Here is a 15,129-nt window from a genome sequence, read left to right as displayed (position 1 = left end):
TCAAACTTATCATCCAGTGCGTAAACTGTGGGGACACGTCTTCAGAAAGTTCGCCATGTGTGTGTGCCAATCGGATCGTATTCATAGTGAATGTGCTTGCTTCCTGTGCAATGCAGAGCACTGAGAAGCAGCAAGCAGCTCCAAATAAAAAGTTTTTCCACAATGAACGTTTCTCACCGGGGTCTTAATGCGAAAACATGGCATAATGACGTGAAAAAAAAAAAGAAAAAGTTGATGCCTGCATGTGACTCTCGCTCAGCCAAAGAAGTGACAACTGAACACGCTGCAATTGCAAATTAAAATTGCGCTTGGATTTGGGAAAGCAGAGAGGTTACATCCCCTAGGGTTTCTAGCCATTTTAAATCGTAAATTTATGCATTGCACAAGTAAATGTCAGTTAAATAACCTCCTGTTTCTTTGCTGCTCTTTTTTCAAAAGATGCATTGTGGACCACTTGCAGTTTTGCAGCCTCAATATCTCTGCACCCAAAGCGCATAGAGCTGAAACGCTGAAATTTTTTTATTAGAGGGAAGCTTAATGTATGCTCTGTGAGATGTTGGAAGCAGATTTATTGTTTTTGAAAGCTAAAATAATTATTTTGATGAGTTTACTGCATTTGACACACACACACACACACACACACACACACACACACACACACACACACACACACACACACACACACACACACACACACACACACACACACACACACACACACACACACACACACACACACACACACACACACACACACACACACACACACACACACACACACACACACACACACACACACACACACACACACACACACACACACACACACACACACACACACACACACACACACACACACACACACACACACACACACACACACACACACACACACACACACACACACACACACACACACACACACACACACACACACACACACACACACACACACACACACACACACACACACACACACACACACACACACACACACACACACACACACACACACACACACACACACACACACACACACACACACACACACACACACACACACACACACACACACACACACACACACACACTGTATACTGAAATTAATAAGGCTGCAAAATGAGCGCTAATTGACATATCAGAAAACTGCTCCCAGCATTTCATTCTTTGCCCTTCTGGTGATCAACAATGCCTTAAATTTAAGTTTTTGACTACCCATTTTTTCACAGTTTAGGCCTTAAATGATGGAAGTTGAATAATAATTATCTATAAAACTAATTGGGTTAAGGAAAAAAATTGCATATTTGAAATCGGCATGAAAAATTCAGTAAACCTGTGAATTTTTATTACAGTTGGCCAAAAAATAACAAAAACAGCTCTAAGACCAGTTCCCCCAATTTTTGGGTTCTACTCGTTGAAACCTTTTTTATGCATTTCACGTCGCAGCCTAAAGGTAAAAACGTTTATTGTTAATCAAATTTATCTAACAGTTATTAACTAAGACCTATAATTAGTGCATTGCAGTTGTACTAGAAATAAGCTCTCCAACAATATATGACTTTGTGGCTTAGCTTAAAGTATAGTCTTTAATCATGAAGTAACTAATTATTGTGCTTCATTAAGACCTGCAAATAATTTGTTGTGATTATACTCGACGCAAGCTATTCAACAATATATGGCGTGATGATGTAATGTGAAGTTCAGTTTAGTTATACTTTACTAATTACCAATTATTAATTAAGATATACAATTGTACCTGACATCAGCTATCCAGCGATATGACTTAAAGATGTAGGGTAAAATTTAACTCGATCACGACTATTTAACGACAGGTAATCGAGACCTAAAACTAGTAAAGGTCAATTATGCTCGACATAAGCTATCCAATGATGTAGCACTCGTGGCTATTATACCCATCGTAAACTACATAGCCACTGCAGACACATTTCGTACATGCATTCGGTTCGCACATTGCATACATGGTGTGCACGAGGAGGTTATAACCTCCTGAGTTCCCATCAGCCATGCATTGTTATGCATCGAAAAAAAAAAAGAAAAAGAAGTACGAAGCTGGCAGCTTTACTTTGGTGCCTGGTTATCCTGAGCTCGTTTTTCTGGACATCAAGCTATACAGCAACATTTGGGTACCTTAGACGATATATATACCAGTTTATCGATTGCTCTTATCTATGGCCACCAGTAAGATTGTTTTGCAAAAATAAGCTAATGTATTTGTCAGGCCTACAGGATTTTCATGAGCTTCATGGGAAAAGTAACGAATAGAAAACAATCTTCTATGGATCTAACAGGGAAATTTTATTTAAATAGTCTTATAATTATGTCAAATGTGCACAAAAGTTTCATGGAAATTCGTTAGTAAAAGACAGTTGTTCTGAAAGTCACATCACTGCTGGGAAGAAATAGGGCGACCAACCAAATGCATGGAAAATGTCTCATTTCTTATTACCTCACTCATCTGTTCTGTTATAATGAGGTTCAAGTTAAAATTAGTGAATGCAGCATGCTGGTCTTGATCAAGTGGCCTTCTATGGTGTCAAGCTGGACAGAAAAGGACAAAGTCATGCAGTTATATGTGTGAATTGCCACAGTATCAAACATATTATTACATTATGGCACTTCAAGAGACTTGTTTTTTGAAGAGGGCTTATCAGGGATATCTGAGAGCTTGAAATGCTAAATTGCTTTTATGTAGCGTTTGCTGTTCAAGCCTACTCATATAAATGTTTGCTATTCAAAGTACTCTTTAATTCAAACTTCATGGGGATAGAAAAATAAAGGTTCGAATTATTGCATGGCTCCGAAAAAATTGACAGGAACCACTTGCCTTGTAAAATACTTGACGAAAGACTCGAAAATTGTCGCATGTTCTTTTTTAAGACAAAAATAATGCGGCAGTGACTGTCTTTCACAATTCCATCAATTCTTTCAGAACTGCAGAAAGCAGAGCGTCTCGAAATGTTTAAAGGGCCTCCCTGATATCCACCACAATGCGACGCTATGTCGGCAGTGCCCCCTCATAGTCTGTCTGTGTCGTAAATTGGGAGGCTTTACTGAATGCCATGCTGAATGGCACTCAACAAACGCACATTTCTGAAACATTGGAAGAGCTCCGCAGATGGAAGCATGAAACTTGCACTGTGCCACCAAGACTATCTGAAACACCGCTTAGCTGTCTGGTTGACGACCGCCGTCGCAGCAGGCTGATGTGAATGGAGAGAAGCTCGTAAAAGTTACCAAAAATAAGTAGTCATCCAATTTTAGGAGGCGCAGCCATCTGTTTATGGCCATGCCTGTTGCACATGTCATAGGGATGCAGTTAACTTGGTAGTACATTGTTCAGATTTTTTAGGAGTGCTGGGATCATCGCTTACAGTGCCAATCGTACCTTTACATGGCCTAATAGGTGCGAGAACCATAGTGTCCGTCAGACACCTTAGCCTTTCGTGGGTGTTTGCCGAGGCCGTACCAACAGTAAAACATTCGTATTTCCGAATTAACGGGAGTCGAAATAAGGAGCTTTTAGTTTCAAGGAAGAGAGCAGGCGGTCACTGCTCTTAGCCGGCAACCTCTTCCATGCTATGCCAGTCATAGCACTAGTTTAATTTTACCCATTTTATGATTTTACCTGGTTTTTATCTTCTCTCCCCATTTTGGATGCGATGCAGCTTTATTACGATGCCACCTTATCGCGAGGGCGTTACTTTGGCTTTGTGTTGGGCATCAGGTGGCGCGGGCACAGTGACGCGTAGTTCGAATTATCTGTGGCAGAAATGGCTCGTTTAATTCATTGTGCTTTTTTATACATAGACTTGTATGGAACTTGGCCAGACCAAGTCGTACAGGCCAAAATATTCAGAAATTTGAATTATTGTTTAAATTAACGAGCTTTCACTGTGTTGTTTTAAGAGTGCTCAAAATTTCAGCTCACCTTATTTCAGCTCACGCGAACTTGGGGTGAGACTTTGGTACAGGCACTTGCCGTTATTTGTTCACATAGGGGGAATCACTGTCACGTGACGTAAAGTTACGGTACTGGTAGGCCTTGCACCAGCATGGCACTGCATGTTTTGCTTTTTGGAAATATTTGACTATATTTGGCATACATTTATGTTCTCATTTAGTTTCCAATCAAAAAAAGTGTGATATTCGCACGCATTCTTGCCGTTCTTTATGGCCTATTAGTTGCTGGAGAAAACGGCCGCTTTCTTCTCGTGCAGTGGGCGGCACTGGTGGCCAGCAGGTGATGGGTTCGCCCATCACGCTGCAGATCCAGCCGTCGGCGCACGGGGCTGGTCCTGCACGGGTGGCGGTGCCTTTTGGCATTGGGCGCATCGTGCAAACCACCAGTGGGCAGCACTTGCTGCTGACGCCGGCCGCTCAGCAGTCCACACAGGGGGTGCCCGATGGCACCACGGCCGGTCCCACGCAGGTGCAGCAGCATCAGACAGTCATGCTGGCCACGTCTGCGGGCCAGGCCGTGGTCAGGACCACGACGGGTGAGGGCAGCCAGCATTATTTGGCCTCCTCATTCGCCGGATCCCAGCAGTCCCTGTGGGGGAAAGTCATAATTGGGGTCATTTTCTCTTCAGAAATAGGCCACCTGCAACTGAAGCCACTGCTCTGCACTGCTGTTGCCAGAGAAGTCCTGTAAATTCAGCCGGTTTCTTTATTTGAAAGCTAGCAAATGACTGAAATGCGTGTGTGTGATTGACTGTTGGATGATAGACACATCTAGAGAGGCGTGTTGTGGCAGGTCAGGATGACTGTGATGAAACTTGAGTTGTGCTCTTTTCTTGCAGCGCTGAGCCAATTGGGACGGGTTGTGACCAGTGCTGCGGGCAGCCCTGCTTCAACTCCAGTCTCGGCTGCGTTGGGTGCCAAGCCGGTTATGCGCGTCGCCCCTCTCAACGCGAACAGTCAGGCAGCACCAAGTGGAGTGACCAAAACCGGTATGTGTTGCGCGTGAGATGCGATGCTAGAGTAGCTTCCTGGCACACTTTCTTTCTTTGCTGTATTATTACTATTTCTACCCATGCTGCATTTCATTCGCACTCGCTGTTTTGGTAGAGGAGGTGATTCGCACCCGCTACCTTGTCGCTGCTGTTTTGCCCCTCATTCTTTGTTTTTGGGGCCATTCCGCAAGTCCAGAGGTTCTGCGCTGCATCAGAAGATGATGCAAAAGGCTGAAGCATTGGAACTGTAAGGATTTGGGACTTGGGATCACTCACAAGAGCAAAAGAAAAAAAAAAAGTTGACAATGCTGACAGCCGTCGACTGTGCAACGGCTCAGAAGCGCATTTGCTGAGTGTTGTCGAGCTCTGCATGTCATCATGGCACCGAGGATTCGCAAAGCCATATCGGGACCATGCAGTGGATTTTGGCAGATTTATGATAAGCATTGAAAGTAGGTGCTTTCCTGAAAAAGTACAAATCTCTGCCAACGATCTTGACAGTTATAAAAAGCAGGAGCACCACCGTCCAGAAAGGTGGTCTACCGCCGTAGACAGTCGATCCTGGATATATTAAACCTGAAGGGGGTTTCAAAACTAGTTCGATATACTAATAATTCGCTATACGAAACATGCCATCAGATGAGCTTCTTTGTAACCCAGAAGCCATGGATATGCTGTACTCGTGCTAGCTACGTGGTCACGGCAGCGACATGTAGCCCGCTGGCATGATGACAGTGCACCCTTTGCTGCGGGTGCTGGGACCTACAGTCAAATATGAATATAACGAATCACTCGGGACCGCCAAAAATTGCTGTTTTCAAATATCGTTCTATTTAAAAATGTGCGGTTATAATAAGCCAGTAGTTAAACTTCGGTATGAAAATGATGTACCTTCGCAGTAGACACGTGTGCAGGCTAGGAAAATTTCAAATGAAAATGTTGCACTTGCTTGCTTCAAAGCTGCTTTATTTGAAGAAATCTGTAATTTCCTTCTGCTGCGGGCAGCACAAATGACAGATTAAACTCTACACCTTCCACCCTGTGCATTGCACCAATCGATGAAAATGCAGATTTTGTTCATGCGCAGTAAAACATCACTTTTGTATGACCTCATTGTCAGTGTTAGTCAAATTTGGCAGTGTCGTCTCAATCTTTCAAAATGGTCGCAGGGGTTGATGGCCAAGCAGAGGCCACTCTTGCTTTTTCTCCGTGTCGATTTCTAGCAATATGGCCTCTTTTTTTTTTCTCCAGCGAAAGCTGCTATAGCTTCTTGGCGCCATCGCTGGCTGCATTCATCACTGGATGTCGCACAAACTTTGCAACAAAATCATTCACGACAAAAATTCCTGCCTGCACGCGCTAATAGCATGAACGACCGACCGGCGAATGACGCTCAACACAGCTTTGTGATGGCACTAAGAGTATGGCATTAGATAATGTGATGATGATAGCTATAGCCCACGGCATATGCAAGGAAATGGCGGTTTCTGTTTCACATGAGAGTAGTGGTGTTATGAATTTTAGCCGAAATGTTTGTTGACCACAGAAGAAAAAAATTAATGCACATTGTTGTGAAACATGCTGTATATTGAAGCTTACAGTTCTGAATATTTTTACCTTGAATTACATTCAGGGGTGCACAAGCTGTGCCAATTGCGCCATTTTGATACAGCTGCATAATTTTGCACCAAGCTGTGTGCCATAATAGGGCCATTTGTTTAACCTACACCAGCTACCCCAGTGTAGGAAATCTCCTATACCCACAATAAATTTTTGCTGCACTGGTGTAGCTGGTGCAGATTGAAAAAATGGCCCTAATGCAAAATTTGTTGAAGCTGCGCCACGTTGCGTCAAAATGCGACTAGCCGCAAAACTCTTTAGACATACTAGAAGTTTGCCATGCGTACTGGGGAAAAACTTTCTGTGACTGTAATGTGACCACTTGAGACATTCCAGATGCTAAAGCGTGCGGCACTGGCCTTTTAGTTCTATATTGAAATGGCGTCGCGCCGTTCTAACACTCACTGATATGTTTCTCTCTTGCATCCACGTGCTTCTTCCACTCTTCGAGTACGCTGAACCATTGCTGTTTGAGGATGCTTCACCACAAGGGTCTATACGGTGAAGCATCCCCATAACGAAAAGGGGTCGTTTGTAATGGGGCCTCACTGTTACTGCGTTGCACTGCGAAAAGGGCCGCGGTGGCACTTGTGATTGTGAACACTCCGGGCAGTGTGCACAGAACAAAGTACTTGACAAATCCGTGCAAAATAGTCGCTGTCACATAGCTTTCATCTTAGATGTATACACAGCCATATTCCGGGTGTTCACTAAAAAATTGCTGTGATGGGATACGGTTTTCGGCAGCTTTTTAGGCACACTCTATCCCGTCGGTCCTCAAATGTCGACCTCCCCAAATTTTTCTTGGGAGAAACCCCAAGCTTGTCGACGCTGAGAGATTGTCTTAATCGTTATTTTTGTCGGACTACCAGTGTGTTCGATGCAGATTTAATTGACACGTGCTGCAAACTAACACTGTTCATTTGGGCAAGCATATCTGCTGCCAGAATAGTCTGTGTCATCGCTTAACAAGGTTTTAGTTGAAGTTTCAGAGCAGGGATGCAAGAAATAACGGGTCATATTTTTACTAGTATGTTCGTATTTTAATCGCTGCATACATCTAATGATGTATCGCTTGCTTTTATAAGGCTCTTCAAACATCGTCAGATAGCTTCGGAAGAGCACCAGTTCCTTTACGTTGGGGCTAACATAACGAGGTGGTACATGTGAGATTCATTTTGGTCATCGGCATGTTGGGAAACATGCAGCAGCCCTAGACATTGAGTTCCATAACGCTACAGTGGAGCCCAAGACAACTGCCAAAATTAACATTTACGGATGCTGGAACAGCGAAATACTGTAGAGTCTGCATACTGTAGAAAACTGCAAAATCCGATCTTTATAACCAATTATGTTACATCTGCACTGTCGAAAAAAACAACACAATTGCATATTTTCCCATTCATGCTGGCTTGCTACCAGCCATGAGCAAACCGGGTTGAATGAATCATTGGAAAGAGCACTGAACACTTTATGCATAAATAACCATAAACTAACTTGAGTTTGCTTTTAAAAGGATGGAAGTTTGCGCTGAGCGGCAGCTGAAGCTTGATAATCGCTGTGGGCATTGCTTCCAGTAGTGCGTACGCTGGAGCAGTCTTTTTTTTTCTGTGCACGAAACCGATCAGAGATTGGATGAACTCCAGGACATCCCCAGCCTTGATGATTGTAGAGTGTGAATATGCTCATTTTTTTTCGCGAGGCTTCCAACCGTGAAACACTGCTGGAAATCTCGATGAATCTGCTGTTTCATCTCGAGAGCTATCACACCAACGTCTTGCCACCATCTTCCACGGACGCACAGTTGGCGATGCTGATATGGCTGCACCCTTTGTGCAGCGCCAGGCAGCAGTTTCAATGATAATAGCGCTCATTTTCTTACTGCACGCTATGCTCCTCACAGATTTCTCCAAGCCGGTCCATTTTCGCCATTTATGTCGAGTTTTTGTGTCATTCTCTTCTTGGTATTTTATTTTATCAGACAAATCTTTGGGGTAAACATCTTCCGGATGGCCAGAAAGCTTTCGTTGTATTCGATATGCCGTCGACAGTCTATCATTATGCATGGTTTATTTTTACATAGGGGCAGTGGGAAGACTGATAAATCCCAAGAATTTGATCATTATAAGCGATAAATTATTATATTTGGTGTCGTTATAAGTAGGTTACACTGTATATAGCCTAATATCCCGCGTCATCGGCTGCTTCCCCTTAATCAAAATATTGACTAAGTCAAAACCACCAAGTCATTGCCAGCACCCTATAAATTGTAAATCACGAACCGAGGGCATTTTGTCAGTTCTCTTCGCTTACAACTTGCTTCCTTACCTTCTTTCCGCATTTGTTCCTTCGCATTTTGGGCGCTGTGTTTTTAGAGCGCAGCTCTTTGGTGCCGTTCCTGGGTTTCGCGCCGTCGGCGGCGTCTGCCTCGTAACCAGTTCCGCCCCCCTTTCAGCACCCCAGTTCGAGCCGGCGCTTTGGCAACCGGAGCCTCGCAGGAAGAGGGGGTGTGTACACTCAGCAGTGAACGATGGGGGCAGGAGTGCACTCACCAACCGGAGAACACTAGGAAAGGAAAGGGGAGGGGGGGGATCGCCGGAGGCAGCGCTAGCTGCGACTGACTGATGCCGCTGACGCTGCTAGCGAGTCACGACAACAAGCTGCGTAGAACACCGTCGCTGCCATGCAGAAAGAAGTGCCGGCGATAGGTGGCCTTTGCTAGATTTCCTTTCGTTCACATTTATACGGTTCAGTATTGACATCTATTAATTTTTTTTTGTGCCAAATGTTAAGGTTTCTTCCCTGCTTAACGGCTCCAAAATTTGAATTTGTGCTGCAAACTGCAGTATTTTTTCCAGCTGCTCCAAATCTGAATGTTATTGCTACAAAAATTGCTACAAATCATATATCGGCTGCTGCACCTCTGTATATTTAAAATATTGGAAATCAGTTACGCATATTCAAAAAATTTGTTAATTTGAAAAATTTGATAATTTAGTGTTTGTAGTAATGAGATCTTACTGCATGAGGTACATGTGCGTGCAGCTGCACGTGGCTCTCCGTGGGCGTGAGGGCATGCTCCAAATATTTAGTATAGAGTAGTGGGTGGAACAGCGCGAAGAGATGAAACACAAGAAGAGACGCACAACAGACGAGCGCTGACTTAAAACTAATTTTTTATTAGGAAGAAAGCGGATTCTTATACAAAAAAATATGTCACATGATGTTACAACGCCTTCGTTGGTGCTTATCGAAAAAGAGGTTTCTTTTCTGGATAATGCTTGATGATAATTTATAATTTGTGAAACGGGCCGTTGGGGAGGAGGGGGAGGGGGGGCTTGTATGTTTGGTCTTGCTTGATAGGGTTTTCCACGTGGCTGTTGAAGGAAGAAGATATCTCTTGAATTTTGCCTGGTCAAGGGTTTCGTTCTTTGTAACATCATGTGACATATTTTTTTGTATAAGAATCCGCTTTCTTCCTAATAAAAAATTAGTTGCGAGTCAGCGCTCGTCTGTTGTGCGTCTCTTCTTGTGTTTCGTCTTTTCGCGCTGCCACCCACTATGCAATTGTACCAACTCGCCCAACTGTCCATCCTACTTCAATGTATAGAGTAGATTGGGGCTCCGGAGCTTATGCTGCTCTCACCTCGAGTCTTGTGTCACATGGCACGAGTGCCGTCTAGTTTAGGTGTCCACGTCAAAGCCGCTTTGTAGGCTGTATTGGTAAAGCCACTCATGATCTTAAGAGGCCTAATTTGCTTACTGGCGCAAATAATGGCTATGTTAAAATAGGTTCCAGTTAACACTGCAGGCCACACGAGAGCTGCCCACTGCACAACAGTCGACGGATTGAACTTCGGCTTCCCCGCATGACAGCATTGTTCTTTTGAAAACAAGTAAGCCAGAGCGAAGGCCATTTTCAGTTGGACTCTGGCAATAATTTATAAAAATCAAATATTTGGGTTTTCTCAATATCGTTGTAAATGGACTGCACTGTGGCCACCTCTCCTTAATGTACAGCAGCCAGTATGCTGGTGGACTGTGGCAGCAAATGAGGCAAAGAGTTCACCTCAGAAGGCAAAGGTGGGAAGCCAGGGTGGCTAGTGGGGCAAGGCCAGATGAATAACTGAACTAAGCTGTAGTGTTTGGTCCAGTCTGCTCGGGAGAATCACCATCCCTCTGGTGATTGATGCCCAGACCAGGATCAATGTTTCCTTCAACTAGGAAGTGTGAAAGCTGTAGAGCGGTCCTTTGTAGCCAGGTGGCTGGGCTGGTTTGGATGCTGATTACCCCTCCTAATAGAAAGTTCTTCTAAGTACATTGGACTGTGTACAGGTTCTGCTCTCTTATCTTTTTTTTACGGCTGCAGTAAATGCCAAGACTACTGCGATTGGTCCAGTGAAGTCCTCTGGTGCTACGTCATCAATCGAGTCTTCCATCCAAAGAAGCCCCTACTACTTGGTGAGCTTACTTCTATTACTACTCTGTTAGTCTGTGGTAAATGTAGGGAAAGCGTAAAGGTGTGGGAATTACTTCGGTTTTCCTTTCTTTGCACTGGTTCTTCCATAGCCTTGCCTTTGTTATCGCTGTACTTGACGCTTGTTAAGCAAGTAAGTTTAAGGGCGACACAACTGCTGGGTACCAAAAAATGGTGGGAAATTTAGATATTTGGTGTTAGTTTTGTATTGCTGGCATCGTTCTGCTCCATGCAGAAAAATTTCTCTGGTACAGTATCCAGCTGTATTTTTGGAACCCAATAATTCCGACTTTACTGGCCATTGAAGGTGCCTTTGGACACTGTGCTTGCAACAAAGAGCACTTGAGCGTCTCTCCAAATGTAAATGGAGGAGGGTGGTGCCACCGGATATCCCGGTATGTTCCTGGTGTGTCCTGTTCCTTGGAGAAAGAGAAAGGGCAGGAGTATGAGTTGGAACAAGAGTCATTGATGTAAGGGGTGCAGTTTATTGAAAGGCTTCAACAGTTCCACTGTACGAGTTCCACTGATAGCCATGTTTGCTGTGATCAGGCTGGGTTTTTTAGCAGAACATCTGGCTTTAGCTTGGGAGCTTTGCTGGCTAGGGCTGTTGAATTCTGATTATTATGTTTGGACTTGCATTGGTGTGCATCAATGGGGGTAGGCATCTTTGTGAAATTGTGTTTATTTGTGTAAATGTGTTCTGCAAATGTGTGAGGGAGGGGATTATCATATCATTTATGGTACGTGAGTTTTGCTTCACGAGCCGCTTTTGAATATCTTGTTAGGCCTCTGTCACAGCAGCTAGGGTGTCGAAGTGCTTGGTCAGCTCTGACACAGCGCGTTCAAGGTGATAAACCATTTGGGGAGTGAGGGAGAGGGAAGGGCAGCTGTGGCAGGCCACGATGGACTCGCCCGCCTTGTTTCGATGGCTGGCTGGGTAACTTTTTCAGCAGGGATCGATAGCTTTGAATACGCCGGCTAGCTGGTGATGTTTTGTTGGCTTGTGATCGTAGAAGGTAGGAGGAGTGAAATCTTGAGCACATGGGTAGTGGAGCTGCACAAGCCTCCCTAGGTTGCTGGAACAGAAAATGAGATGGCGTGGTGTCGGGCTAGGGCCTTGTGGTGGTAGAGGCGCTATTCGTACGCAGCCCTAACAGACAAGAGCTGTAACCCCCAACCCACTGTGCAAGAAGTCGTCACTGCGGTGGGTTCGGGCCAGAGGAAACAAACACAAGTTGCGCACTGGAACAAGCTTTAATATGCCCGAGTAATAATGCACGGCAAATGACCAACACTCAAATAGAACCGCCGTAGCGAGCGAACGTCCCGCACATGTACAGGGGTGAAATAAAAACTCTCCAAAAGGGGAAGCACACGCAAGGGGGTGAGAGGAGTGTTCTGCTCACCTGGCGTGGCTTGGTGCTCACGGCCCGTTGTGGTAGGTGCGTACGGTGACCGGACGACTCGGTGACAGTGACGGTCTCCCCTGTGGAAAATAGGAACAGCGCCCGTGCGCGATCAACCGTCAAGATCCCGAGAGAGTTGCAACAGGCGCACTCTTCTTTTCGGAACGGGGAGAGAAGGTCTCCGGGTTACGCTGGGAGGAAAGAGGGAAGCCCGCGGCAGTGTCGCTGCGGGAGACAAAGAGGCAGTTAGGGTGGCAAAAAAAAGGCAGTTGGGGTGGGTGGCCAGTGTGCCCTCTCCTCCACCAACCTGCCTAACAGCGCGTGTAACTTGCGTGATAATTACGTGGTGCCGTTATAATGGGGGCAGGGGATTCGTGCGAATGTCCACAGACTTTATCTTTCTCTGGCTGCTGTTGCCAAGAAAAATGAAACTTGGTTGCTCTGCATTGCAGTGCACGCTCCACAAGTAGCAAGGGTTGCTCTTTTTCAGATTGGAGCACGGTGGAACTTGTGGGACACCGATGGAAGGAGGCTAGATTGGGGCAATTGAGGCCACGGCAGTCAAGCTGATTGCAGTGCTCATGCTTAGATGCCGGGGGGGGGGGGGGGGGGGGTAATGTCCTTGAATCGTAAATTTGGACCAGGTGGGGGTTTTGAAATGGATGCTTTGCATTGCATTGCGGGAGAATGCAGTGAACTAGAGTATACTCTAGTTTGCTGCGCTCGAGACGTTGGCTGAGAGGCCAAAACATCACTCTGTATGTCGATACATCACATCCTGTTTGAATGTCTGTGATCTCACGAGGTGCCATGGAGGAAGAATTTTTTTCTTTTTTAACCTGTATTGCCTTTGCAAACACACTTCATATTCTCATTATAAGCAATTTTTTTCTTACTTTCCATTTGGAAAAAATTACAAAAATTTGCTTTCTGTGGTCATAAATATGTGTTGAATCGGAACTTGAACACTTCTCAAGATCTAAGGAGTCATCAATTTCAAGTCACTGTTGTCAAACTATACTGCTTTACTATTTAAATTTTCTAAAACTTCCTCTCTGCCATCACCGACATTAAACACTGAAGCAGTGCTGACATGCTATGCTATGCTGCTTGTTGCAGAAAGGTGCCAACATCGACAGAAATTATTATTTATCGTGTCAGTGTCAAAGTGTGAACATGTGATATGTAGTCGCTCGTTTCGCTTATTTCAAATAGGGATGAGGAATAGCCAAGAAAAGCTAATCAGGTCGCAGTCTCGTTGGCGTGGAGGTTTCGCTTGAGCACCGATGCAGGTGCATTACGATGATCAGCGTCGGCGTTTACTTGTCAGCCCTCCGAGCACCGACGACACCATTCATAGCACCTCGCGCTATTTTGATGTGACGTCAGTAGCATTCACTGATATTGTTCCCAACTTATTATCTACCATGCTAGCGATAGGTCTTGAGAAAGAGCTTTAAGTGACTCTTTCAAGCTCAATTTAAAATATGAAGAATGAAGAAAGGATTTATTGTCTTGGTTCTAGGGCTAACGTTGGCAGTACTTCAGGAGCAGAGCAGAATCACCGGCTGCAGGCCACAGCTTCAGCGCGAGAGAGATGGGTGCCGGGGACAGTCTATGGCGATAGAGATGCCATGCTGTTGTGTTCTTCGTCTTCCTTACAGTATATTAATGTAATAATGTTACCCTGAGGCCACACTGGCACTTTTGTGCAGCTTGATTAAAGCAGATTTATGTGTTGGATGTTCTTATAATGCGACAAGTTATGACTGTATGGTAATGAGTATTTTGGGAGAATAGAGACACAAATAAAGGACTTTTGATTAAGCGAGTAGCAGAGTGAATGGATGTGAATGAACATCAGCGAAGAGAGCCGGCAAACAGGAGCCAATAATGATCTCATCTGAAGCCTTTAAACGTAGAGCTTAGGTGTCCTTTCAGTTTCGTTTGTTGTGCCCAGTATTTGGCCATGGGTTTCCTTACTTGCAGAGAATGCCTATAACATGCTTCTTATGGCCTCATAGTGTAGTGTCTTAGCGCCTTTAGACAGAGTTCAAAAACAGAAAACTGATTTTTCAAAATGACCACCTAGTCTCTTCATAAGGCAGTGGGCTTACTTTCTTCAGCCTATGTCTGGGTACATATCTTGCTGCACTTCACTTCTGAGAGTGCAAACCGGCTAACAATGTTCGCTGCAATTAGTTGCACAGTTTTGCAGTATTAGCGCGAGTGCCACCACTGGAGCGAATGGTGCTAGTGTCGACCTGGGGAGTAAATGGGGTCACGCGACTCCTCTTACTGCTGCTGAAGCAGACGCTCGATTGAATTTGTGCGTTTTAAAAGCTAATAGTCGCATTTATTTATGTAGTTTTGGTTGATAAAGAGTGCCAGCCTTACATTTTTTGATCTTACATCATTACTGAAGCTGCTGAAGTTTATTTAAGCTGTTGCTACGGTCCGTTACTGCTCTGTACCGGGAGGTAAGGGAGGAAATCTGGCGCAAGCTCCCATTTCTACCCGCAACATAAACCCACAGAATCTTTTTTAATCAAGATTTGAAGGGGCATAGAAGCAAGTGATCATTCTCATGATGTGCGCAGCAGACATTTCAGCAAGCAAGATTTTGTCCATGGAGTTGACGCTAAACAGTTCA

At 44.7% G+C, this 15,129-nt stretch overlaps 1 protein-coding gene across 5 annotated transcripts in view; it reads left to right on the top strand.

Annotated features, from left to right (window-relative positions):
• dom (domino helicase) overlaps positions 1 to 15,129 on the top strand; it is a 156,164-nt gene that overhangs the window by 62,899 nt on the left and 78,136 nt on the right. For all 5 annotated transcript variants that reach the window (XM_084599283.1, XM_084599280.1, XM_084599281.1 and 2 more), the window contains 3 exons: positions 4,239 to 4,517; positions 4,821 to 4,970; positions 10,963 to 11,054. In XM_084599283.1, the coding sequence (XP_084455409.1) occupies positions 4,239 to 4,517; positions 4,821 to 4,970; positions 10,963 to 11,054 (521 nt within the window). The remainder of the gene's footprint in view (positions 1 to 4,238; positions 4,518 to 4,820; positions 4,971 to 10,962; positions 11,055 to 15,129) is intronic.

Source organism: Amblyomma maculatum, chromosome 3 (assembly GCF_055883805.1).
Source record: "Amblyomma maculatum isolate TAMU_Amacu chromosome 3, ASM5588380v1, whole genome shotgun sequence".
NCBI lineage: Eukaryota > Metazoa > Arthropoda > Arachnida > Ixodida > Ixodidae > Amblyomma > Amblyomma maculatum.
This window is presented reverse-complemented; position numbering and strand designations above follow the sequence as displayed.